Source organism: Neovison vison, chromosome 3, assembly GCF_020171115.1.
Source record: "Neovison vison isolate M4711 chromosome 3, ASM_NN_V1, whole genome shotgun sequence".
NCBI classification, from domain to species: Eukaryota; Metazoa; Chordata; class Mammalia; order Carnivora; family Mustelidae; genus Neogale; species Neogale vison.
In genome coordinates, this window is record NC_058093.1 from 147,838,090 (window position 1) to 147,863,638 (window position 25,549).

General features: G+C 50.4%; 1 protein-coding gene across 3 annotated transcripts in view; it reads left to right on the forward strand.

Moving 5' to 3' along the window:
* The window catches only part of MYO5B (myosin VB), a 333,183-nt gene that overhangs the window by 190,637 nt on the left and 116,997 nt on the right, over positions 1-25,549 (forward strand). For all 3 annotated transcript variants that reach the window (XM_044243014.1, XM_044243013.1, XM_044243015.1), the window contains exons 5-10: positions 4,422-4,578; positions 10,197-10,340; positions 11,684-11,765; positions 15,799-15,906; positions 19,873-19,982; positions 25,229-25,494. In XM_044243014.1, coding sequence (XP_044098949.1) covers positions 4,422-4,578; positions 10,197-10,340; positions 11,684-11,765; positions 15,799-15,906; positions 19,873-19,982; positions 25,229-25,494 — 867 coding nt within the window. The remainder of the gene's footprint in view (positions 1-4,421; positions 4,579-10,196; positions 10,341-11,683; positions 11,766-15,798; positions 15,907-19,872; positions 19,983-25,228; positions 25,495-25,549) is intronic.

A 25,549-nucleotide genomic window follows, 5' to 3' on the forward strand; every position in this document is an offset into this window, starting at 1 on the left:
GTGTGTTGGCTGGTTGTCTCGTGGTTGTCATCATTCTTCCCAGATGCTGGAGGATGGCTAGAGGCTTAGGAACCTGTGCTCTTGCCCGAGGTACAGGCCTTTGAGGGGCTTTTCCTGTTGGGGGTAATGCAGACTTTCCTGAAAGACAGCTGGCACCTGAGTAACAGCTGGATATGAAAGCCTTTGGCCATTGTTTTCTTTTTCTAAAGAGAATTCTGCTAGACTTAAGAGGAAACAATTCACTGAAAAGTAGATTGGCCCACGTTGCCAGCTTTGGGTTGATTGGACAGAGCTGTATATGGGATATGGTTTTGAAGGATATTGGGTAGAATTCCTTACTTAAAAACATCTAACCCCAAACCAGCCCCAAATAACCAGAATTCAAAACAGAGAGCTTTCCCCACACATATTTTCTATGAGGACTTTGGGGGTAGAATCCTCCCGTGTCCAAAATGGAGGAGATCCTTTGGAGGGTCCCAAGTCACAGCCTGTCTTCTAGAAGTAATGAAAGAGACCCAGAAGAAAGAAATGACCCAAAGTCACACGGTAAAATGACCAGGACTGATATCAGTATAAGATGGAAAGCAATAGCATCTTAAAAAGGCTACCAAGCCAACAATGTGGGCTTTAGAAGATGGGGGAGTACCGGCCTGCCAGGCTGCCTGACGCATGAGTGGGCTTCGTGTGGAGCAGGGCTTTAGGAGAGAAGGTCCGTGGTGGAGGTGAGGTCAGTAGAGGGAAAGCACACATGGCAGGGCTGAGAAAGCATGCGATTTTAGAGACTGATGGGCAGTCTTGTTGGGCTGAACTCCAGTACTGTCATCCCACGGAAGGTATAGAGAGCATCTCCTGCGGTGAGCAGTGAGTCGGGGAAGTGGGTATGTGCTCTGCAGTGTGGTGTGAGGTTTTCAAGAGCCCATGGATCACAGAACCAGGCTCAGGCCAGATCCTTAGACTAAAAGCCCAGTGTATTGTTTTTTTTTTTTTTTTAAACAAAATTTTTTTTTAAAGATTTTATTTATTTATTTGACAGAGATCACAAGCAGGCAGAGAGAAAGGAGGAAGCAGGCTTCCCGCAGAGCAGAGAGCCAGATGTAGGGCTCGACCCCAGGACCCCCGGATCATGACATGAGCCAAAGACAGAGGCTTTAACCCACTGAACCATCCATGTGCCCCAAAGCCCAGTGTTTTATCTGTAGCACCATCTGCCACCCTTGTGAGGGGTTTTTGTGTTGGGGCTTACGTTGGAGAGGGTTGCAAATGCTCAACGAAGGGGCCCGGACTTGATTCAACAAACAGTAAGATTTTTGCTGTTTTGAGTGGGAGAAACCTGATGCGAGCTAGCTTGCGCAATCAGGCCGGAGTGGGGGGATGCATCAGAGGCCTGGGTGCCTACCTCAGGGTGGCCACAAAGACAAACAGGAGCATAGTTGAGCCTCCTACTCATGAGGGACTGCGCTGGGATAATCAAGGGTCAAATTAGTGAGTGACCTTGGCCAATGTCAGCTAGCTAATTACTGCAAATGAGGTCCCAGTTGGTTTTTAATGCCCATGTTCTGGTTGCCAGGTGTTTGAGTTGGAAGCAAAGCTAATATACATAGAACAAGAGAGTGCTGCTGTCCATCATCCCTCAGGCCAGCTTACAAGCTGTGACCAAACAGTGTATGTGTGTACTGTACCCTTTGTGCCCCTAGCCCACCAGTGGATTAGGGATGGGAGGGGATCGTGTATGCAGAAGTGCAGGGAAGCTACATAAAGTTCTCCAGTTAAAAATACTTGAGAATCGTCAAAGTCGGGGAAGGTGTCAGAAGGTACTTGTTGGTCTGAGAAGAGGTAAATTTACCTGACTTTATCCTACATGTCAACATCACCTCTAATAGCCATCAAATTAGGCCGCAGTTAGTGCTCCTGGCCATTGCCCACACTTCCTCAGGCTCAACAGCCTTGAATGCAAAGACTTGTTAAAACTTGGGGAGATTTATAACTCTTGTAGTATCTCGGCCACATGCATGCATTTTCATCAGAGCATCAGAATTCGCCTCTGCATCCTGCCCATCTCGTTTCCCCGCCTTGACTCGGTCTTTTGAGTTCCTGACATGTTGTTGTCCTGTCAGCCAGCCCCCCTTCTTGAATTCCTGACCGCTTGCCTTAGAATGGCCTGCTTCTCCTCAGACTTCGCTGCCTCCTGCAGGAGCTGCTCTCCTTCCGGAGCCCAGTGCCTGACCTTTCTGCAGTCCCTTCCCAGTGATGCCCAGGGCAGTTCCCATCTTGACACTGCAGTGAAAAGTGACCCGTGTCCTGGGTCTGTGCCTTCTTATTTGTGCCAGCTGTGTTCTCCTAGGCCAGTCTGCCGTGCGCGCTGCTGCCGCAGGGAACTGGACAGTGTCACCCCTGGCCCCCGCCGCTCCCATTCACACTCCCCTAGCATCCCTGTGGTACTGCCGCGGAGCCTGCTTGAATTCCTTGGACAGTCTCTACTTCTGCTTTCCATGTGACCCTCTGCTGAGGAGTAAGGCACAGACGCAGGCTGTGCTCATTATTGATTGATTTTAGGTCGAATGTAGGGGCCTGCGGCCAAACTTCAGCCAAACTGGGCGTGTGGCTCCTGCAATTCACTTCTCTTTATTGTGGTTACGGGTGCGTTCTGAAGCTGGCATCCGGCGCAGGCCTGTTTCGGAAGTCTACGGTCCAGGGCTGGAGGTCCATCTAGTTACTCTGAGTCATTCAGGAGGGCTGTGCTTCTGAGCTCTTTTCTAGGGGGTTGATGATGAAGTATTGAGAGGCGACACCTGTCACGATCACCATGGTCTGGTGGATGTGTACGATGAAAACGAGTGAACCCGGGAAATGCAAGCATTGTCCACAGGCTTCTGGCACTACAAGGGATCTCGGAAAGCCACTTCTTACTCTTCCAGATACTAGGCAGGATTTGCCTTTGTTCTTAGGTAACTGGTTGTGGAGCCAGTTGGGAAGATCCATTGTGTTTTCCCCATCTTCAACCGGGAACTAGTCCCCTGTGTTTATTCTGATCCCTCCCCAGCTGGAGACCATGGTTTGTGGCTAAGACCACATTGCCCCTTGCTGACATTGAACAGTGGCTCTCGGTTAGGGGTTCTTCAGCCCAGCTACCACAGCTGAGTCTGCCCAGTGCTCCCACCCCAGCCGGGATCTCTCCTATCTTTCTAGTCCTCTCCTAGTTGACATCAGTGTCATCACGCTGCTTTCCTACGTCTTGGCTGTCAGCCCAGATCAGAAGAAGGGCCAACACTCCTTCCGCTGTGCTGATAAGCCACAGTCTACCTGTGTTGGTGTTTAGCAGGGTGGGGCAGGCGGCCAGTGGTGGCTTCTCTGTTCATTCTGCTCTGGCCTGCTCCGCCCAGGAAGCCCCAGGAGCTGGTGTAAGTAGTAGTGGGCGGGGGCCAGGAGGGCTGTGTCATAAACCCACCTCCACGCTCCGAGGCTTTCTTAGCTGGGAGGGGGTGCTGGGTAGTCCCTGCACTGTTAGAGGGACTGGAGATGAGAGCAGGAGCCGGCCTTCCCGGCAGCGGATCTGTGAGCTGGGTGTAGGTGGCTGACTATAACCCTTACGAGCGATTCGTGAGCCAAACCTGTGCCCGCCCCCCACATGTGTTCTCGCCCCATGCTTGAACACGCACATTCCTTAGAGATCTGATAGGCTGCTCTCTGCATTACCTGCCTGTCCTTCTGCTGTCTGTTTTAAAGGGATAAATATAGATGCATTTTTATCTGGTGTAGAGGATCTTCTTTCTGCCTTCCATTTAGTCTTACTGAAATCCTTCTCACTGCAATGGATAGCTGTTTTATCTAATTCTGATAAACTTGAAGCAAGATCATTCTGGTGGTTAATAGCATGCCTTTTTGGAGACATACATATGAGCAAGAAATTTGAAACTATCTGCTGGCACGCTGGGCTGAAACACGAGAGGAAGAGATCCTTGTTTTTGAAAAGTTGTAACTCACACAGTGGCTCTGGCTGGGCATGCCACAGAATCAGAAGTGAGACTGTGTACCTGCAAAGGCACATGTGTGAATTCTCAGGCTGTGTGTGTGTGTGTGTGTGTGTGTGTGTGTGTATACGCGCACATAAAGAAATGGGTGAGGGGGTACTGCCTCCCCAGGGGAGTGTGGGTGTGACCAGCTGGCCCCATCCCCCTTGCCGAGGGCCCGTAGGAAGGACGTGTGCCTTTTGTAAGCCCTTCTCCGAACTCTCCTTTCTCCTGCTTGGGGATCTTCTGCAAGCATGGGAGGGAAGGCAGACTGTCTTAACGCTGTGCCTCATATTTTTCCTTCAGAGAAGATGAGATGATCTTGATCAAGCTCAGGCCCTTGTCCACAGAGTCCATGGACGGCAACAGAGCCCTTCCACAGCCAGCCACTGACCAGAGCTTTTTCCCTTCCAGAGATGAGAAGAACCAGTCCATCATAGTCAGCGGCGAGTCAGGAGCCGGCAAGACCGTGTCAGCCAAGTACGCCATGCGCTATTTCGCCACGGTGGGTGGCTCAGCCAGTGACACCAACATCGAAGAGAAGGTCCTGGCGTCCAGCCCCATCATGGAGGTAAAGCCTTCCAAACACACTTGGCCTTTCTGGCTGGAGCTTCTTTGTCCGGCAGCCAGACTGCTGGGTGACCTGCCTCATGCGGTCACCCACCAGAGTCCGTGGAAGCAGCTTATGGGGTCCACATTCCTGCCGTTCTTGCAGAACCCTTTGTCTCCCAGTAAGGAAAGAACATATGTGAGAGCACATATTTGGGAGGTAATCTCTCCTGGCAGCCTCCTTCAGGTCCCTAGTACCGAGTGGAGTGTCCTTTTCATGCCAGCCTTGTCCCCAGACTCTGCGGATGCTCGAGTGAGCGTCCTTCCATCCTGCCTCCACCTCTGTAGCTGTTCCCTCCCCTGTCACCAGCCATCGTGTGTCAGCAGGTCCCTGCTTCCCCCCAGCCATCCGGGACTTTGAAGGCCTGCTGGATCAGGAGGGCCATGCGCATGGGCACGGGAGGCTGGGTGGGGGGAAAGGTAGAGCCAAGAGCTCTGTAACAGCAGGGAGCCTGCTGATCCTCGGGAAGCAGTTATCTGGACGGCATGAACGGCCGGGGCCTTCTGTCTCTCCTCAACACCCCAGCTCCAGAGCAGTCAGTACAGGTACAAGGCCAGAGATGTTTCCTAAAACTTCAGTCTTGCTGTAACTCCCCGGGTGTCAGGGTTGGAACTCCATTTCTCTTTTTCTCTCTCTTTCCTCCACAAAAGCTTAATTCTGATAAAGTAAATCTAAATGGGTATGCAGTCCCTGGGCCAGCTTTGATTTCCTGCCTCTGAAGTAGAGGCCCTTGGTTATTGTCTGGGTTACGGTCTGGTGGGACCCCCGGCAGCCCAGGGCTGCTCCTTGTTTTAGGAAGAAGAGATTGAGTTGAGGCCAAAAGCTGCCAAGATAGTATCAGATTCTCTGCAGTGCCTTGGACCAGGTCATTTTAAGACCCAAGTCGCCAAGGTGGTTAGTCTTTCAGGTCATTTTGGAGCTGAGGGAAACGAGAACTTGCCAGGACCTTCCTAGATCACTCTCTCGCCCCACCCCCTTCCTTTACCAAGTGCATGACTAAAGACTGAGCCTCAATTCCTAGGAATTCATTGTTTTTTGTGGGTGTAATCTGCCTACACAGTTGGATTATCTGGAGAACTTTGATTCTCTGTTGACTAACAGGACATAACATAATCATTAACAATTCAACAAAAGCAAGTTCATGGAAACTTGGAATTCTATGGAATTCTTACATGGATTGGAGAACGGTTAGTACAGTTGCAGGCATTTTTACTGAAAAGATAGGAGCAAGAAGACTTTTATTCTCTTATAATGGTTCTTAAACTTAAGTGCATCAAAGTCACCTGGAGGTCTTGTTAAATCAGACTGTTGGGCCCCAGTCCCCCCAGAGTTGCTGATTTAGAAGGTCTGGGTTGGGTACCCCCAATTTGTCTTTCTACAGCCTACTGATAATTGTTGCATATTTGGGTCTGTTTCTTTACAGGCTTTTCACTGAATATTATAGTCATAAGCCTTTTCTCTGTATCATTGAGGTTTTTTATGAACTGCCTTCTTAGCAGCAAATATATTAATATTGTCAGACCTGCAACTAGTTAGTAGCCCATTTGTTCATAGCATTTATTCTAAGCCCAAGGTTGGGGCCTGGCCATGGCCTCAATTCAGAATGTGATGGTGGACCATGCCCTGGCCTGCCCGAGACCATCCATGCACCTAAACGGAGGCAGTTAAGATTGTGCTCTACGATCAGCATCGTGTTTCATCTCAAATGGGAGTCAAACCAGGCTCTCAGCTTCTCCTTTGCCCCTGAGTTTCAAAACTCAGGCCATTTTTAAGGTAATGTTTCAAAGACCCAGAGTGCTGCCTCTTTTAAGAAATAAAGAAGGTAATTTTTCCAGGCAAAACAGAGAAGGGAAGAAATCTGTTACATCTTCAGTGACTGGACAAAGTAATTTAAGTCGAGATGAGAATTTAATGAAGGTAGATCACCCCATTATTAAACATGTACAAGACACAAGAGGAATTTTAATTGATTTATTGTGCTTAAACATACATAAAATTTACCCTTTCACTATTTTAAATGAACACTTGAAGGGTCTTAAGGACATTCGTAACATTGGGCGACCATCCCCACCATCCATTTCTAGAGCTCTGTAATCATCCCAAACTATACCCATTAAAGAATAACCCTGTTCTTCCCTGCCAGGCCCTTGTAACCTCTATTCTACTCTCCGTCTCCAAGAATTTGCCTGTTCTAGGCACTTCATATACATGGAATCATACAGTATTTGTTCTTTTGTGTCTGGCTTACTTAATGTTCTCAAAGTTCAAGTGTGTTACAGAATGTAGGAGTGTCCCCTTCCTTATTATGGTCGGATGATACTTTGTTGTGTGGATAAGACCATGTTTTGTTAATCCATCCCTCTCTGCATGAACTGCTTGGGTTTCCACCTCTTGGCTGGTGTGAACAAGGCCATTGGACAATGGCAGGCAAGCCTATGAGTCCCAGCTTTGGGGGTGGTTTTCAAATGATGGAGTCTGTCTAAAACAACCTAACATGTTCAGTAGCTCTTACATTGTGAATGGACTTGTGCACTGCTGGGGATTCGGGGTCCTTTGGCATGGAGAGGTGGGGGAACAACACGACACCCCAAAACATGTAAGACGTGGTTCAGTTGCTAAGGTCTAGAGGAGGAGTGTGTGCACGGAGCAACCTCCTCGAGCCTGATGTCACGTAAAGGAACAGTGCAGTGGTTTGGGCTCGCGACATTCAATTTCTACCTTGTGCAAGGTGCTACTTTGGAAACTCTGTGGGTAATTCCCTAGGGCTCCTTCTGTCAGATGATGGAATCTGGTCATCATGGAGAGTGTGCCTTGAGTTTTTAAGTGTTCTCTCTGAGAGAAGTCTTGGACAGAAACATGGCAAGGAAGCATTATAGCCAAGAAGAACTCTGGGCGGGTCAGAAAGTGTTTCTGGGCCGAGAGAGAGCAGCTTCTGCAGCACCAAAGCCTGCCTCTTCACAGCTTAGGGGTCTAGGCGGGCCCGTGTGTCAGGAAGCCCAGTCAGCTCTGTGGCTCCTCAGAAGGTTGGAGGCAACACCAGGCATATCTTCCCCGGGGGCCAGCCAGTTCCTGATGACCCGGCTCCCGTCCCGACCAAGCAGTCCGCTGTGCTCCCGCGCCATGCTCCCACGCCATCTCCTTCTTTCCGCAGCCGCCTCCCAGGGAGACCGTCGAGGACGGTCCAAGGAAATGGAATCCCCAGTGAGCTGCACTAAGTGACAGTGGCTTGAATTAAAGGCGACTTGAGGGTGGGTTGGGATGATTCATTCTCGGCGCCAGACCCTGCTCCGTGTGAGCTTGCCAGCCTCCGGGAGTGGTTTGTTCACATGTCTGCGCTGGCTGAGAGGCTGTTAGAGCAGAGGCAGAACCAAGCCCAGGTTGGAGGGGTCACGTGGCTTCTTGGGGTGCCCAGCGTCTACACCACACAAGTCAAGGAGCCCGAGAATGCCCCCATCCCGGGAGAAGGAGGAGACTGTGAGGGTCCAGCGAGCAAAAGTCATCTAAACTAAGACCAGTTACTATGTAATTCGGGGATTTAAGGCTTTTCCTTTAGAGCTAAAGAAAGCAGGCCTGCAGCTGTCCGCCTGTTCGTGTAAGAGTCTGTGCCCACACGCACGCACGCAGCACGTCTCTTCTCACGTGCAGCACACTCTCGCCGCTCCGCACGTGCGCCCTTGACCCAGGCCGGGCCGTAACTGGAACCCCTCCTCCTCCCCACTAGCAAAACTCTACTCCCCCTTTAAGACCCTTGTCAGCTTACACCCCTCCGAGCCACTCGTGCTGCCGGCCATGGGTAACTGCTCCCTGCTCTGCGCCTCCACCCGTTGATACGTCCCTCGTTGTTCTATAATCCTCATGATACGGAAACTACTCCGTTTGCTCTTCCTATGTTTGTGCACGTGCATGAACAACAGAGAAGCTGGTTCTCTTATGTACTGTGTGAATGGAAGTGTATTTTGTCATTTTGCAACTCTTTCCCTCAACATCTTTTAAATTTATCCACGAATCATGCTCTGGTTTGCCTATACTGGCTTTATAATGTCCCGTGGTGTGAATCCACTACACGTTATCCATTCCCTTACTAGTGGGCATTGAGAATGAATTTTTTTTATTAGTAATTACAACCTGTGCCAGAGATTTCTGTGCTCACTCATGTGTGCACTACTTGTTTTTCCAGGTAATATGTAGAAGTAGACTTGCTGAACTGTGAGGTGCATGTGTATTCCGTTTTACTAGATAGGTATGGCAAAGGCTCTTGTTGCCATTTTACGAATTATAGAGTTTGGATATTTTGAAATTTTTGCATTGAATTGTATTCGTTGAAACTAGATGGTCTTTGAGAATGTTCCACAAACCAGACTTTGCCGGTTGTATCTTCCTGATGCTGATTAACGTGTTCCTTTGTCCTCTGTGTTTCCTGTAAAAGGGCTGTAAAATTCAGAAGCTTGATTAAATTAAGGTTGGATTTTTGGCAAACGTTCGGGCCATCACACCAGGGGGACCTGGATGAGAGGTGGGTGTGTAGAGTGCAGGCGCCCTCAGACCAGATGCGTTCCGTAGTACAGAGCTAGGCTTGGGGTTCTGGGAGTGAGCAGCTGCATGACTCAGGGTCTCGCCGGACTCCTCTCAAGAATGGGAATGGGGCATTTTCGTGAGGATGTGTTATTGGGATCTTTAAGCAAGGATTTGCTTTCAGCTGCCCTGTTTGCCTTGTTACAACAGATCCCAGCTAAGCTTGTGTAGTTTTGGAACACCGGGAGGCACTAGTGGCTCTGTGGCTTGGATCCGGCTGAGAAAGGGTGGAAGCACAATCTGGGTTTGGATCTTCTTTCAGCCTCTGCGTCCCTCAAATTTCATAGACAACTTTTTCAAGCGTTTCAACCACCTAAAAATGTAAACGTGTGAAAGGGATTAAAGTTAAAAAGGTAATATATTCATTACCGATCCATTAGCAATGCGATGCTTTGTAGAAAGTGAATAATTGTGCCAAGCCATTTAGTCCCTTACTTTTTAAATTCTCATCAGGTGTTTTGAACTGTGCCCCTGCAGCTGCATGAGAAAAGGTATCCAGAGGGTGAGGGCTTCCTGATACAATCTAGTGATGAGGTTGGTGTGGACCTTGGTCTCTTTCTCGGAAATACCATTTATCAGTTAGGAATGACATTTACCTGCTTAGTCATGGAGATCTGATTAAAGCACGGGAAAGTTTGCCTTTCTCACTTCAAGCTGAGAGCTCTCAAAGACTGGCATTGGTTTGGTAAGCTCAAGCCTGTCAGCATGTGATTCTCCAGACCTTTTCTTCATGGTCCCAAGGTGACTGCTCCAGCTGCAGCCATCACTACGCACGTTCCAGGTTGGATCACTGGAAAGAGTCTACCAGTCAGCTCCTTAGTCTCACTGGCCATCCTTAGGAGTAAAGGAGGCATGGAATGAAGTTTTGTGTTTAGCTCTGCTCATTGTCATCCCTGCAGTGGAGGGGGGCTTTGTATGGAAGAGGAGAGAGAGCTGCGCGCACACACACCACCTAGAAACCAAGCAAGCTTCCCTGGTTTTGCATACCTCTTGTGTGATCTCTGCAGGCCATCGGAAATGCCAAAACGACTCGCAATGACAACAGCAGCCGATTTGGAAAGTATATTCAGATCGGCTTTGATAAGCGGTACCACATCATTGGGGCCAACATGAGGACCTACCTGCTGGAGAAGTCCAGAGTGGTCTTCCAGGTGAGTGGCAGGAGTTGGGCGTTTTTGTACTTTTTCCCCATGAGTGATTGCTCACTTGCTCCCTGACCCACCCACTCCCTATGCCCAGAGAGAACATCTCCTTTTTAGGATACACTTGACCTTTAGCTTTTCTCTCTTTATGTTGAAAACTATTCATGTGAAGGCCATGGACATCAGGCCTGGAAATCTGCTCGGTATTGTTTTGAAGTGGGTATTGTTTTTAGATTCAGTCAACAAACCTAATGAGTGCCTGTTACATACCAGCTCTGTGCGTGATACCGGAGACACAGGGAAGAGATAGTCCTGTTCTTTGTGGATTTGAGAGTCTTAGGGGAAGGTTGTGGGCTTCAGCTTCCCCAGGAACCTTCTTACTTTGTAGGTCCTATTTAAACAAAAGAAAGCTCACTGCTAGGATATCTACTTAGCCCAAAAACAGTCCTCCTCCAGCCCCCTTTTAGTGTCCTGTCCACGACTTGATATGGCACACATCCCGGTCTGAGGTGGCCCCACACCCTGACATTCAACTGCCTGCAGAGGGGACATCCTGAACAGCTTCAGCTGCTTCTCAGAGACGTCCCTCTGCAGGCTGGTGCTTAACAAACGTCTAACGAATTTTTTAACCAGCTTTGTTTTTCCGTTTTTCAGTTCAGGATCTCTCCCCACCTCCCAAATTTGGTTCGACGGCCCCAAATCCTCATCTCACAGCAGCAAAGCAAACACCCCGTTGTGCTGGGTGCCGGTCAGGGCTGCCTGTGGCTCTGGCCAGAGTCTTTGCTGAACACCCCTCGAGCCTTCCTCTTCCTTTGCCCAGGCCTCCTAAAGCCCCGCCCCCTGCCACTCTTTGACCCCCCCTCCCCCCGCCCCACCACCACTCTGCCAGTTTAAGGCTGGTGAAGCCCGACTGTCCGCTGTGAGTTTTCCCTCTGTCTAGGACCTTCCATGGCTGCCCCAGACTGACGTGATGGGCAAGGGCAGAGCTCTGACTTAGTTCCCAGCCTCCCAGAGAGGACAGGGAGCCTACCACAGGCCAGTGACAGTCTATGTGGCTTGAGCCAGGGAGCAGGGACATCCATACGAGTGTGTGGGAGTTGGCAGCCCACCACTGTGGAAGAGCAGAGAACGAGAAGAAAACAGGAGAGAGCTAGAAATCCTCAAGCTCGAAGAAGGAACATAACCGTGAATGGAACATCTAGGGGTGGGCGTTGAAGGTGGCAGAGCTGTGAGGGAAGACGTGAGCACAAGTCTTGACCACTGTCACCCACAGGACGCTGGGATGAGAGCGAGTGAGGGGACGATCGCTGGGGTCATTGTCCTAAAGCTGCTGGACTTGTTTCCTCCTGCAGGCGGACGGTGAGCGGAATTACCACATTTTCTACCAGCTCTGTGCTGCCGCCAGCCTTCCAGAATTCAAAGAGCTTGCGCTAAGTATGCAAATGTGGGTGTGCCTGTCCTCGGGGAGGGGCTGTGTGGCCACGGGGTACTGCCCCGGGGTGGGGGGGCTCTGCACAGAGCCCTCCGTCCTGGGTTCTTGTCCCAGCTCTGCTTCCCATGCGAGTATGTCCCCGTCCAGACCTCTTTGAGCATCTGGCCCCAATCCATAAACTCGGGCCAGTTGTCCCCAGGCAGCCTGCCACAGAAAACCATTTGAGAGGGGAAGGGGGAGGCGGGATAGTATTTTACAGAGCACGTAAGAATTTCCATGCATTATTTTGAAAAATGATCACACTTCAGACAGCATAAAAAGGCCGTCCCACCATGAGGATCTAGAGATTTACCCAGTGCAGCTCATGTCATTGTAGCCGGGGAGTTTTAAGTCCTACTCAAGGATAGAGCTGAAGGAAAGGAGGGGGTGAGCGGCTGGGGGCAGGCTGAAGATGGCTGGCCCGGGGCGAGGGGGTGGGGGAAAGGGGCTGCTGAGCATTAGGCCCCAGGGTGTGCAGACCTCCCCATAGCTGGTGGGGCATGGTGGCAGCGGTTGGCACCCGGCGGGGGCTGGGGGAGGGGGCGCTGCTGTGGTAGCCAATGGTGTGAAAAGCTGGGTGTCTAGACAGGGGTCAGTTGACCCTTATGTGTCTGTGAGAGAAACCGACCCCTGAGGCTGTCCACGGCCCAGATCCTAGCTGTCTTCAGGGCCCAGTGCCAGATCGACCTCTGACAGCCCCAGCCCATACCCCTCAAGGCTGACACACACCAGGTAGTTCCAACTTTGGTCTAACTGCCCTCCTAACTCTCTGCTTTACTTATGGATTCCTGCCACATTTAGTGCCTGGGTCGTCAGCACTGGGTCCTTGGTCCATTCACGGACGCCTACAGACGTGGTGTGAGGCGCCGGGGATGCAGCGCTCAGTGTACCCGTTGTGGGGCCTGCCCTCGCTGAGCTCATGGCCCGTGACCGTGCAGGGTGGGAAGGTTGGGCTGAGGGAAGCAGAGCCGAGGTGGGTGGAAGGTTCCCAGGGGAAGGAAATTGAGAACCAGAGGAGGAAGCCCAGGAGGGCATGCTATGCTGCTTTTCTGCTGTACCGTACTCCGTGTTTGCAAGTCTGCCTCTCCCCCAGTGAAGCTGTAAACTCCTTGGGAGGGACGGGCACAAGCCTTGTTGGATGCGTCCCTCCCGGAGCTGGCAGCTTGGGCTCGGGTATTGGTTTATGGCCATAAGTGACCAGGAATGCAGACCTTTGCGTTGATGAGCTCTCGGGCTCAGGGTGAGGCCGTGTTTGGCCTCATGGATGCGTTGGCTGTGAGCTCTGAAGCCTGACAGTTCCACGATAATGGCTGGGGGTTTGAAACACGAAGTAAATGAAAGACTAGCCAGGGGTTCCTAGTGGATAGACCGCCTTGCCTCCTTCCCCCTTCCCTTCAGCTAGAACATGCTCCTCAACTGAGCAGAAGTCCCTGTGGGACCCTTTGGCCCAGCGAGGGGGAGCGGAGGGACACTCTGTCCGTACTTCCCTCTCCTCTGTTGATGGTGGTCTGTTGCATGAAAACGACCTGAGGATGAGATTTTAAAAAACAATACTCCCATGAATCATGGGTCAAAGTGTAAATAAATCATGGTAAAAAGAAGTATAATGGGCTTTTTATTTCCTTACATAGAGCCTTCAGGTAGTAAGGAGTAAATTCTTTATTTTTCTCTTCCATGGGTATGTTGATAGTCTTCTGAACAGCCTTCTTGCTTTGCACAGTTGGAGTGTAGCCTCCCAGGTGAACCAGCCCGCAGCGGGGCCCCTGATGGTCCCCTACTCTAAGCACTGGCCTCACGCCTCCTCTGGGCTGTACACGGTTCGGTGTCTGTCTGGTGAGCCAGTTACTGGGGGCTTTGTGGAGTATTTCTCCTTGGAAATGTGAACTAAGGAGAGACCCACACTGGAGGAGAGCTCTTGCTCTGGGACGGGACAGTCAGCACTGGCTTCACGGGCTGGAAAGGAGAGCCCGGATCCAGGGCCGCTAAGCTGATGGCAGGGGACTATCTCCTGTTTATGAGGGTCTGGAGTCTGACGGTGACAGAGCTGATTGCACGCCTGAGAGATGATCATCTCGATTGGATTCAGTCATTTAGTAGAGTGAAGCTGTGACTGAGCCCGGTGGGCCCGGCAGGGATGAGCCCCAGCCCAAGGAAGTTCTCCTGTGGGGCCCGAGGTTGGGAACTAGCAGCAGGGAAGGTGGGCGGTCAGTCTGAGTCAGAACATAAGCAAGGGGGGCCCTGGCTTTTGACAATGAAGGGTCTCAGTAGACACTGAAAATGCTTCCTTTCCTCCAGCAGAGAGGTCTGGTATCCTGCGTATTTTTCTGATGTGTCAGCTGATAGATTTCGATAACGAGTTAGGTTGTGTTTATGGGAAAGCCATATAGTAAACAACCATCTCCATGTTAGGGTGGTCAGGTAATGGGCTCCCAGGCCGGCCAAAGTCTGGGGGAGCCCGGGTAATCCGCTCCAGCCCTATGTTCCTCAGTTTACCCATCTGAAAAATAGGAATAAATATGTTCAGTCATCCTAACATGCCCCTGCAAAAATCATCAAAGGAAGTACTTTGACGCCTGGGTGGCTCAGTTGGTTGGACGACTGCCTTCGGCTCTGGGCGTGATCCTGGAGTCCTGGGATCGAGTCCCGCATCGGGCTCCCAGCTCCATGGGGAGTCTGCTTCGCTCTCTGACCTTCTCCTCGCTCGTGCTCTCTCTCACTGTCTCTCTCTCTCAAATAAATAAATAAAATCTTTAAAAAAAAAAAAAAAAGGAAGTACTTTGAAAGGCGAGTGAAAGGAAGAATGATGCTTTTCTTAAGCCTTTGAAACTCCTCTGTTCTGTGCCAGAGCTCGCAGGGGGGATTCCATAGAAAAGAGCTGAATTTACCACCTTCCACAGAGACCTGCTGTGACTCCCTCCATAACCATTTGCCTTTTCTGGGGCTGTCTGCAAGCCTGAGGCTGAAGTCCTCTGCCCAGAGGGTTGGCTCTGAATTCTCAGGCAGACCTGGGACTTCTCACCAGTTGTGTCCCAGGCTGCTCTCTGAGGCCTGACTGAGAGGAGCCGAGCCGCAGGTGAGATCAAACACACGAGGATCTCAAGGTTCATCTCTTTGTGTGCCTGAAGAGCTCAGGGTTGCCCCAACTCGGTAGGACAAATGAACAAATGTTTTTTTTTTTTCTCAGTAGAAAAAAACCATGTCACCTTGGGCACATCATTGCCTCTCTGTCAAATGAGGCTGTCACAGTCAGCTTATCAACGGTCCTGGAAGTCTGTGATTCTAGGGTGCGTGTAGCTCTCACTGTATATCAGATCCTTTTTAAAAGGATTTATTTACTTTAGAGATGGAGTGTGCGCAGGGGTGGGGGGCAGAGAGGAGACAGAGGGAGCATCTCAGGCAGACCCTGCACTGAGTACAGAGCCCAATGCAGGGCTTAATCCCACGAGCCTGAGATCATGACCTGAGCTGAAACCAAGAGCCAACCAGGCGCCCCTCAGATCCTTTTCTTTTCTCTTTTTTTTTTTTTAATTTATTTGACAGAGAAACTAGGCAGAGAGGCAGACAGAGAGAGAGGGGGAAGCAGGCTCCCCGCGGAGCAGAGAGCCCGATGTGGGGCTCCATCCCAGGACCCTGGGATCATGACCTGAGCCGAAGGCAGAGGCCCCAACCCACTGAGCCACCCAGGCGCCCCCCACTCAGATCCTTTTAAAAAGCAAATCTGTGGTAAATCTGAACCACCTGTGACTTTTTATGGTCACGTGTTTTTGTGTACTCGTTTTATACAAACACAGCAATGCATCCTGTTAGTGTAGTGCTCTGTGGCTCCTTACCCAGTTTTCTCTCCATTTGCCATTGTCAGTAAAGATGATATTTTATAAGGATTGCACATTCAGCTGGGAATAAAATTTTGTTTTTGTTCATGGGTCGTGATCTGTGGGTAAACCGGGATCGAGCTTCTTTCCGATGCCTGATGCTTTTCCTCCTCGCCTCTCCTAGCATGCGCAGAGGACTTCTTCTACACATCACAGGGAGGAGACACACGCATCGAGGGCATTGATGATGCTGAGGACTTTGAGAAGACGCGACAAGCCTTCACACTCCTGGGTAAGCAGCTTCTGAGTGGGGAAAGGCCCAGATGATTGACTTCACGGAGAGTAGAAAAGCATGACAGTGTCCCACTTTGCCAAACTTCGTAAGCCCACGAGGAGCCCTGTTGCCCTCAGTGAATGTTGTCCTACTCTTAATTCATCCCAACTCTCAGACTCCAGAGTTTAAGACTTGTACCTTTGTTGATCTGTCTTAAAAATAAGCATTTGAGAGTCATGTTCTTAGGCACTGCAAAATGGCCCTTTCCACTTCCTCAGGCCACCAAAGCCAGTGGAACAAAATGGAAAAGAACCACATCTTCTTGTGCCGTGGTCTGGGGTTAGACCGTGTGTTCTAGCAGAAAGAGCATGTCTTTAGGACCAAACCAACCCATGCACCACAGTCCTGGGATCCAAGCTGGAAGCAGACCATGAGGGTCTGGTAGTGTTCTCTCCTCTACAGTGCTGTTCTCTCACCACTTTTTCTATAGAGAGCATTAGTGGAATTCTTCAAGAGCTCTCTGTTCTTCTGGTATTGCTCCTCGGCCTTTTGGCTAATAACATCAAGTGTCCTCCTGGGCATGAATATCCCAAGCCAGATATTTCAGTGACTCGTGAGAGAAAACTCCTCTCCCCAGCCATTTTTTTTTTTTTTCCCCTTTGCCATTTTTGAGGAAGAGGAGCCTGAGTGGCAGAGTGGAAGGCAAGCCTTTCTTCATGGGGAAATTGAATGAGTTAATTCCTGGGACGTGCAACCAGGAAAACAGAGCTTGGGAATTCAGCCTGAAGCTCAGGGAGCGGCTCAGAACGGCCCCTGTGTTCCCCCAGCCCCTTCTGTGACCGAGGTAGACATCTGGTTTCTGAGTCGTGTGGCTACTTCAGAGCTGCATTTCTTAGGTCCTTTGGTGGGAATCCAGGTGGTCTCACCCAGTGTCCAAGTAAAACTTGTCCAAACCGGACATGACCTAATCTCTGTGCAGTGGAAGCAGGGCTTTGTGGGCTGAAATCTGAGCGAGTACCCACGAAATAATGACCTAAAAGCCACGCTGGTTATTCCGATGAACAATATCAGTTAGCTAGAGCAGTAATTGATGATGATGATAAAGGTGTTTAAGACGACTTTAGGGATGCAGAAGTATCAGGTGCAAAAGAGCAAGGCAGAGCAGCAGATAGAGGCACTGTTGCCGGGCGGACATTCCAGCCCCTTCCGGGAGCCTGTGGTTGCAGGATCAGGAAGCCTGCCCGTGAGGGATCCTGCTGGAGGCCGTGGACCACGGCTGGTCTGCAAGGCAGCCTGCATTCGCCGCAGCACGTGCTGGGACCAGAAGCTCTCAGAGGCAGCTGCTAATGCAGAGAACATGGCCTAAGGGCACCACAGTGGCTCGTCTGGGGCCTGGCTATGCTGCCGCGATGAATCAGAACGGTGGAGGACAAGAACTGAGAACCCACATGTCCTCTTGCTGCTGTTGCATGGCTCGGTCACTGCGGAGGTCTTTGGCCAAGCTGGCCGTTCTGTCGGTGGGCAAAGGGAAAATGTTCACCAGGTCTCGATCCAGTATCCCACAGCGGGGCGGATTTGAGACCTAGAGATATAGATCGGTGACTCACACCCTTGACTTCTCCAGTGTCCCAGAATCACTTTATTCGGTTGGGGAGCAGGTATGGAGGGGACTTGCTGAGCAGGAGACCAGTCTGCCCTGTTGGCCAGAGGCAGGAGGCCGCCACTGGCGGCTGCTGTGAGCAGTGGGCGGGTGCGGGTCCAAGGAGCAGGCGGCTCCCTCCAAGGCTCCAAGGAGGCCGGGTGCTGTCGTTCGCAAAGAAAATGGCACCAGGAAAATCTGTTGAAATAAGCCTTTCATCCCTACTTTTCAATAAACACATCTACTTTTTTACTCACACATTTTCTTAAAGGACAAGATGATAAATATTTGGGGCTCTTGGAGCCACGCAGTGTTTTGAAGCAGCTACTCGGCTCTGCTGCTGTTGTGGGAAGTAGCCATAGACAGAACGTGAATGAGTGGGCATGTCTCTCCCAATAAAACTTTATTTATAAAAACACATTGTGGGCCGTGGGCCGTGGGCCATAGCTTGGCAGCCCCTGCTTTACTCCTTCAGTTCTGATATTTGGTTTTCTGCTTGTCATAGTGGAGTACCGCTTATTAGGATAGTTTATAAAGAAGGGGCTTTCTGGTCAGTATAGTGCAGTGATCCTAACTGTTGTTAGAATTCAATAGTCCTTCAATATCTACTACTTAAATTCCTACCATGACTGTGCAGTGAAGGCTTTGACAATGGACAAAGCATTCGTTTCCAAGAGTGAGTGAAGGAGAGAGAAGTGATCTGTCCCTCTTGGGATGGTCCAAAACCCACTTCCTGACTAGTAGGACCTAGTTGAGAGCAGGATGCATGAGCTCGGATTGAAAGCCCAGGACTTTACTCCCTGTGTGGGTGAACTACCACCAAGCCCCCATCTTGTCTGAGGATACCAACCTCTGGCTTTAACCTGTCTTCGTTTTTTTCAGTCCTTACTCAGTTACACTAAATTTATTGGCCTCCAGCTCTTTTTTGTTTTTTGTTTTTTTCTTTTTAATTAGGTTAAACAAAGCCAGACATTCAGTGACTCGTACATCTCTGTAGACATTTGGGAATACTTGCCATCTATGTACCTGTCGTCAGTTCAGTTCCATTATTCGTGTTTCTGAGCACCTGTATGCCAAGGCAAGAACAGGGATTCATTATATTGCTATTTCTTTGTCTATTTTGAAACTTTTTATAAAAAAATTTGAAAAGTAAATCCCAGCCCCTATGACACTTACACAGTGTAATAGTCATTTGTCACTGGTGAAGTCTAGAGTGAATCTGTCTAGTTCATGTCTGGGTTGTCCACTTTGTGGATAGTTTTTCATCCCAGCATAGTCCGTCTTTACCTCCCAGTTACTATAGGTGTCACATTTTTTAGGCTGTGTAAATTATTGCCTTTAAAATAAATGCATCTGGAGAGAAATGTGGGAGACCATTGTATTATTTCTTAAACTGAGTGGTAGGTTGACTGGTGTTCTGTTACTCTGCAGCCTTTTTTTGTAGGTCTGGTCTTTTGTACTTCAAAAAGAAATGATTATGTCTTAAAGCTAAACATAAGTTGTTTTTTTTTTTTTTTTTAAGATTTTATTTATTTCACAGATCACAAGTAGGCAGAGAGGCAGGCAGGGAAAGAGAGAGGGGGAAGCAGGCTCCCCGCTGAGCAGAGAGCCCGATGTGGGGCTTGATCCCAGGACCCTGGGATCATGACCTGAGCCGAAAGCAGAGGCCTTAACCCACTGAGCCACCCAGGCGCCCCTAAACATAAGTTTTAAGAGACGGTCCGTGTCATTGATGACTCCCATGCTCAAGTCAGTGCGGCATCAGGTGTTGGCTCTGGCAGTTCGAAGTTCGATGTGTCTGGACCCGTGAGGGGGCGTGGAGCGTGGCTCTGCTCAGCGGTGGCCGAGAGCCAGCTGGCTGTCCAGCTCCTCCAGTAGTGCTCCCAGAAGGTCTTCCTCTTCCTCCCCCGTCGGCCATTTGGATGTGGGACACAGATGTTTGCTGGTTATTATGTTCCGAGAGAAATGACTGCAGATAAATGACCATTCTTATTAAATTCATAAAAACATCCATAAAGTATTTGGTTGAAATGAAGTTTAAAATGAGTCTGCATGATTGCTGTTTCTCCTTTGCTCTTGGAGAAGTTAAAATGGTAGCATAACCCATCTGGTTTGATCAGAACAATCAGAGCGAGGATATTTCCCTTTTAGTCCAGGGAGCCCCTTTGCCCTCGGAGCTGTTACTATGACTAGTAATTACGTGGTGAGGAGCCGGAGCACTTTAGGAGTCATTGGCCCAGAAAGGAAAAATCAAACTTTTTAAAAGTCCTTTTAAAAAGGGTAAAATGTCCTTTCTATCCTACCAGGGATGCTGAGTGTCATTCATTCCTTTTTTTTCCCCCCAGGAGTGAGAGAGTCCCATCAGATAAGCATTTTTAAGATAATTGCTTCTATCCTGCACCTTGGAAACGTGGAGATTCAGGCTGAGCGTGATGGCGATTCCTGTAGCGTATCAGTAAGTCGCACACCAGCCCCCAAGATAAAACATACACAATTTACTCTGCTCTTAGAGTTTGATACAACTGAAATGTGTCTTTACACTCAGAGGACACTCGTAGGTTATTTATTCTTAACAGTAATGGTTTCTGTTCTCTTGCTGATAATATTTTAAAAGAACAAGTCCTTTTCAAATCAGCTGCCATCAAATTTCTATCACCAAGGGCAGGGAATTTAGTGGCTATTGAATAAATTCTTTATCTTATGGATTGCTTTTCCAAGGACCCTGAGGTCCATGGAATTCTACAAAGTGTTCTCCATCCATGAGTACTTTCTGAGCTCCCCACTGAGGTCCGCGCAGCTGGACACCATATTTGGTGACTGTCTCCACGGAGCTTGCAGTGTAATTGGGTAGACAAAAGACAACCCTGCTTGGCAAGATTCTGGCAGTACGATGCAGAACATTGAGACACCTTTATGAAAGTATGGCAAATTGTGAATGATTCCATTAATGCTCACAGTGACTGTTACTTTCCTGGTGCCCAGTATAGCATCAGATATGTGCCAGGTACGGAATGTCTAAATGGGTAGATGTGGGAGATGGTGGAGATGTGTGGTCCCATAGTCAGCGGCTGGGGTGTGCTCTCTACTGTGTGTGTCCGGCTAGGTCCGCCCTGGTGTTCCCACCTTGAGTATGTGAGACTGTGGTTGCTGACTAGACACTTCTCTTGTGCCCCTTAGTGGCTGCATCCTGGGGAGGTCCAAAGGAGGATTCTTGTTGCCAAAGACTTAGAATTTAGAAACCTGTACTCTGGGAAAAGACATAAGACAGTACTGTAGCATATAAACGTGGGCCTGTGTCAATGCCACTCACAACTGATGCTTTTTCAATTGAACACATATTTATTAACCTCCTGCTGTTTGCCTAGAGTTAGGGCTTACCAGAAGTTGAAACCAGTCCTGCCTTTAGAGAGAAGACCCTTGCCCCATATATTGTTCCTGAAAAAGAAATGGTCTTAGGGGCAGAGGGTCTCCTGGGCCCATCAAGGCATCCTCCACATGGAATCTGCTACCTGAGGAGAGCTTTGAGGCTCACGTGCCTGGGCCCAGTGCGAAAGCATGCTGGAGCTGGAGCAGTGTGGGAGACCACAGACAATGCTGGGTATGTGTGTTGGGTGGGCAGGGAGATTGGCAGTGACGGTATTAAGAGAAAGCCCGTGTTGTGCGAGGAGATCCTGGGCCCTGGTAGGATGGGGAGTGGGCCTTCGGGCCAGGGAAGTATTGCTCCCATGTCTTTCTCCTTGTGAGGAAGGCATATTAAGGGTGCCCAACCCCCATGCGTACCCCAGTAAATGCCTCTTGCTTCCTTAGGCAGCCATGTATGTCCTGGTGTCAGGGACAGGTGAGATTAAGGACGTGTGCTTTGAGAAACTCCTGGTTTGGGTCCTGAGATACAGGAAAGGTGACACATTCCCTGGGTTTCCAACTCACCCAAACCCTAATCCCCCACCCCACCACATTGTGGATTCTTACAACACCTGTGCCTGTTCTCCATGGTGCTGCGCTTGGTTGTAATTTTACATTTTCCATTGGGGGGGGGTATTGCACATCTCTCCCCTCATGAAACATCACAATCTACGAAGGCAGCTACTGTTGGTGAATTATTGTAACCCCAGCAGCTGGGACGGTCGGTGCCCAGCCCCTGGTAGGTGCCTGATGAGTGCATTTTTGCTCAGTGCTGGTTTCCCCACTAAACTCTAGGGTGTGTCTGGTGTAGGAGGCCATATCCTGTCTGGCAGGGGGACCTTCCAACCCTGACACACATTGGCACCCACCAGTGTTTCTGTAAAGACTATATGAAGGTGAATACCAAGACACAAATTGGAGAAGACTGGACAGAGGGCACGGGTAGTGCTTTAGGGAGAAGATGGAGGAAGCTGACAGGTAAAGGTTTTGCTACCAAATGGGGCAGCAGGCCCCGTCTCTCAATAACAGGAAGTCAGGGGTTTTTTTTGCTTGTTTCTTAAAGATTTTATATATCTGAGAGAGAGTGCACAAGTGAGCATGGGTGGGAGGGAGGGGCAGGGGGAAAGGGAAAGTCAGACTCCTTGCAAGCAGGGAGCTCGATGCAGGGCCCTATCCACCCAGACACCCCAGGAAGTCAGGGCTTTGAGCACAGGAACTTGGCTTAGGCTGGCCTCACGTTGTTCTCCGATGAGAGGCTGTGCAGAGAACTCATTGTGAGTCAGGACAGCAAGGGTTAAATCCTGGTTCTGCTGCTTCCTGATAGCTAACCCCTCTAAGTCTGCTTCCTCATCTGTGGAGTGGGGGCTGATATGACCTTGGTATGACAGGAGCCCGGGGCTCCCGTCGCTCTTGACTCATCCCCAGCAATTTGTTGGAGGCAGAGTGGACCTTATGGACATCCCTGTTACTTCACAGGGTGGGGAAAACTAAGGCCCAGAAAGACCTTAATGACTATTAATGGTCATGTCGGGCCCCAGCCAGTGCCGTTTGCCCCGAACCACTGCCATCCTGGAGCTGGGCCACTTTCCCCGGCCAGGGTTCTCCAGCAGGTGCCAAGCCCAGAGCTGGGCACATGGTGTGCGCAGGAAGTCTTCATGAAGCGGTTGCTGGTGAAAGTCTCTCGGATGGATTTTGGTTTATTCCTCTGGTGCAGAGGGTGGGCCTCCTGCTGGAAAGGCTGTCTGTCCAGACAGAGTATGCCTTCTGCTCTGGAGTTTTGATTTTTAATTAAAGCGTTAAGCTGTGTTTGCGACTGCCAGAGTTACCTTGGAGAGGCAACAGAGTGCAATTACTTGGGCACCAGAGGCAATTTGTTTCTTGAGTTTGGCAATATGGGCCCACAAAACCCAATCTACCTATGATGCTGGCCATTTTTAATGGATTTAGCATCATTTAATTAAGCCTGATGTAATTACGTGATGTTCAGTCAGTCGCAGTTAGCACCTTTCATCAACAGGCAGAAGGGGGTAACAGAGGGACAAGCCCCATGCCACCGCACAGCCGGGAGCCTGTCCTGAGGCGAGCATCAAACAGTGCCAGGACATGGGCTTCTGTCTCCACTGCGTTCCCCGGGGAGGTGCTGGGTGGGGGAGTCAGGGCTCCAGGGGGCAGGCCTCGAACCGCCCTGTCGGCTGCTGGGAGGCCATCTACAGGTCAGGGAATCCAGTGGTAATGCTATGCCAAGCAATTAAGAACACCTTGGAAGTAGGTCAGATTGAGAAGTTGGGCTCTCGCCACCTCCGAACCTGTTGCCTGCCAGGCAGTCCCCAGGCATTTACCAGCACTGCGGGTGGCTTTCTTGGGAAGGGTGTGTGGCAGGGGGAGGTGGGCAGGTGCAGGCAGGCTGCCACCAAGAGAGATGCTGTCCATCGGGACAGGGAGCCGTGGCAGCCCCGCCTGCTGTGTGAAAAGATGGAGGGCCTCGTCTTCTCCACCAGTCCAAACGGACTCTCTTTCCCAGCTGGATCAGGAGCTCTGGGCTACAGTCAGGCCTACCTCCCCACCCCCCATTCTCTCTACCTGAAAAATGAGAGGGATTAGGTTAGAATGATGATTCCCAAGGAATTTTCCTGGGAACCTTAGCCCTAGGCAATTTCTTAAGAAGCTAGGGGTTCTTTGGTCAATTAAGTTCAGGAAATGCTGCATAAAATATGTCTCCTGGGGCTCTCAGGGTTCGTTAATGCACCATTTCAGCTGTGTCTAACCTGGTAGCATCCCTGGGCCCCTCTTGTTAGGTAAAGCCCATTAAAGTGCTTTGTAGCTGTTGCTCCACAGATCGTATTTGGAAGAACACTGGCCTTACTGGGAGGTTCTTTCCTACTCTGACTTTCTGTTATTTTGTAATTGTGTTTGCTTTGGGTAGATGGATTTTAAGTATCTGTAGAAGAAGAAAAAAAAAGCTGGCCTGGGGAAATGGTGTTAAGGAGGAAATGGTACAGTTATCTGCATTAATTTTCATTGAACGCTCAAACTCTCATTTAGATCCTCCACAGCAGCCTCATCAGAAAATGAGTCCCACAAGCAAAGGCAATTTAGGGCCATTATAGAAGGTGGCAACATCGTGTTCTGAAGGATTCCCTTTCTGCTTGAGACTTAATAAGCAATCTGGCAAGCTCATGGTTGGTTATCCGCTTTCCGGGTGGGGGGAGGGCATTTAGATGAGAGAGCAAAGAACAGGGGGGGGGTTGTGGGGTGCTCTGAGTGCAGAGCAAGGAGTATGTGACTTACACATGGGGGTAAAGTGAAGACAAGACCTGCGGAGGGCGTGCTTACTGGGGACCACAAGGCCAGGTGGTATGATGGGTACTTTGGGTAAATGAGGGTCGAGATTAGAGGCAGCTGGGTATGTTGGGTGGAAGGTGCTGCTTCTCTCTCTAGAGAAGGGTTTTCAGGAGGAGGAATTCCTAGTTTTCTCTCCAGCTCTAAAAGGGTGGTATTACCAGTTGCAATGTTCCAAGTGGCTCTTCTCCAGTCAAAGTTTGTTCTCTGTTCTTGCTATTTGTCCTCGCTTTCCACATCAATGGGTTCTTTCCCCAGGCAGCAAGGGTTCTAAGAGTAGAACACCAAGTGTGTGTTACTTACTATCCCTGAGGCTAAGGTTGCGGGAAAGTCTGCTCAGAGCACTGCAGTGTTAATGTGGGGAAGCATGTCCCATTGGCTCAGCTCTGTGTTCGTTCCAGAACATTCAGCTGTCGGACCGGGTGCAGCCGGTCAAAGGTAATGCTTGCCCGTGAGGATGTCTTTCCAGGCTGTGGGCTCAGCCCTGCACGTGGGACTCTGCAGATGGAAACCGTACATTAACCGTGATTCTGCATCTGCTGCTTTGTATGGTTCCTGCTGCCTTCTGGCTCCTTATTCCTGATGGATTTATCCGTCCCTAAGCTGTCAGTTCTCATTCTGCTCCCTTCACTCAAGGAATTCTCTCCAGCCTGTGACTTGGCAGCCGGCTGGCCGAGGAGGAGGGCAGAGGAAAAGTTGGGAAAGCTTTTGTCTTGCAAAGCCCTCATCCTTCAGTGTAACGATCACTGCACCAACATGCTTGGGGGCCTGCTTGTCCCTCCGCTTAGTGGTGTGGGAGTGTGCAAGCCTGCTGCTGCTGCGGCAAGGCGTGGCGAGGGGCGTCGTGGGTCCGCGGTGCTGGGGGAGGGGCTCCTTTTGGCTGGGGGTGGTGATGGGCAGGGTACGGTGGCAGGCTTACCCTCCGCTCCCTCCTGAAGCCCTCCTCCGCGTCTCTTCCAGCCCCAGGACGCACACCTGAACGACTTCTGCCGGCTGCTGGGGGTGGAGCACAGCCAGATGGTGCACTGGCTCTGCCACCGCAAGCTGGTCACCACCTCTGAGACCTACGTGAAGACCATGTCCCCACAGCAGGTGGCCAACGCGCGCAGCGCCCTGGCCAAGCACATCTACGCACAGCTCTTCGGCTGGATCGTGGAGCACGTCAACAAGGCGCTGCGCACCGCCCTCAAGCAGCACGCCTTCATTGGTGTCCTGGACATCTACGGGTAGGCCTGCTCCCGGCCTCCTCTCCCGCCGCCTGATGGCTGTGTCGTCCTTTTT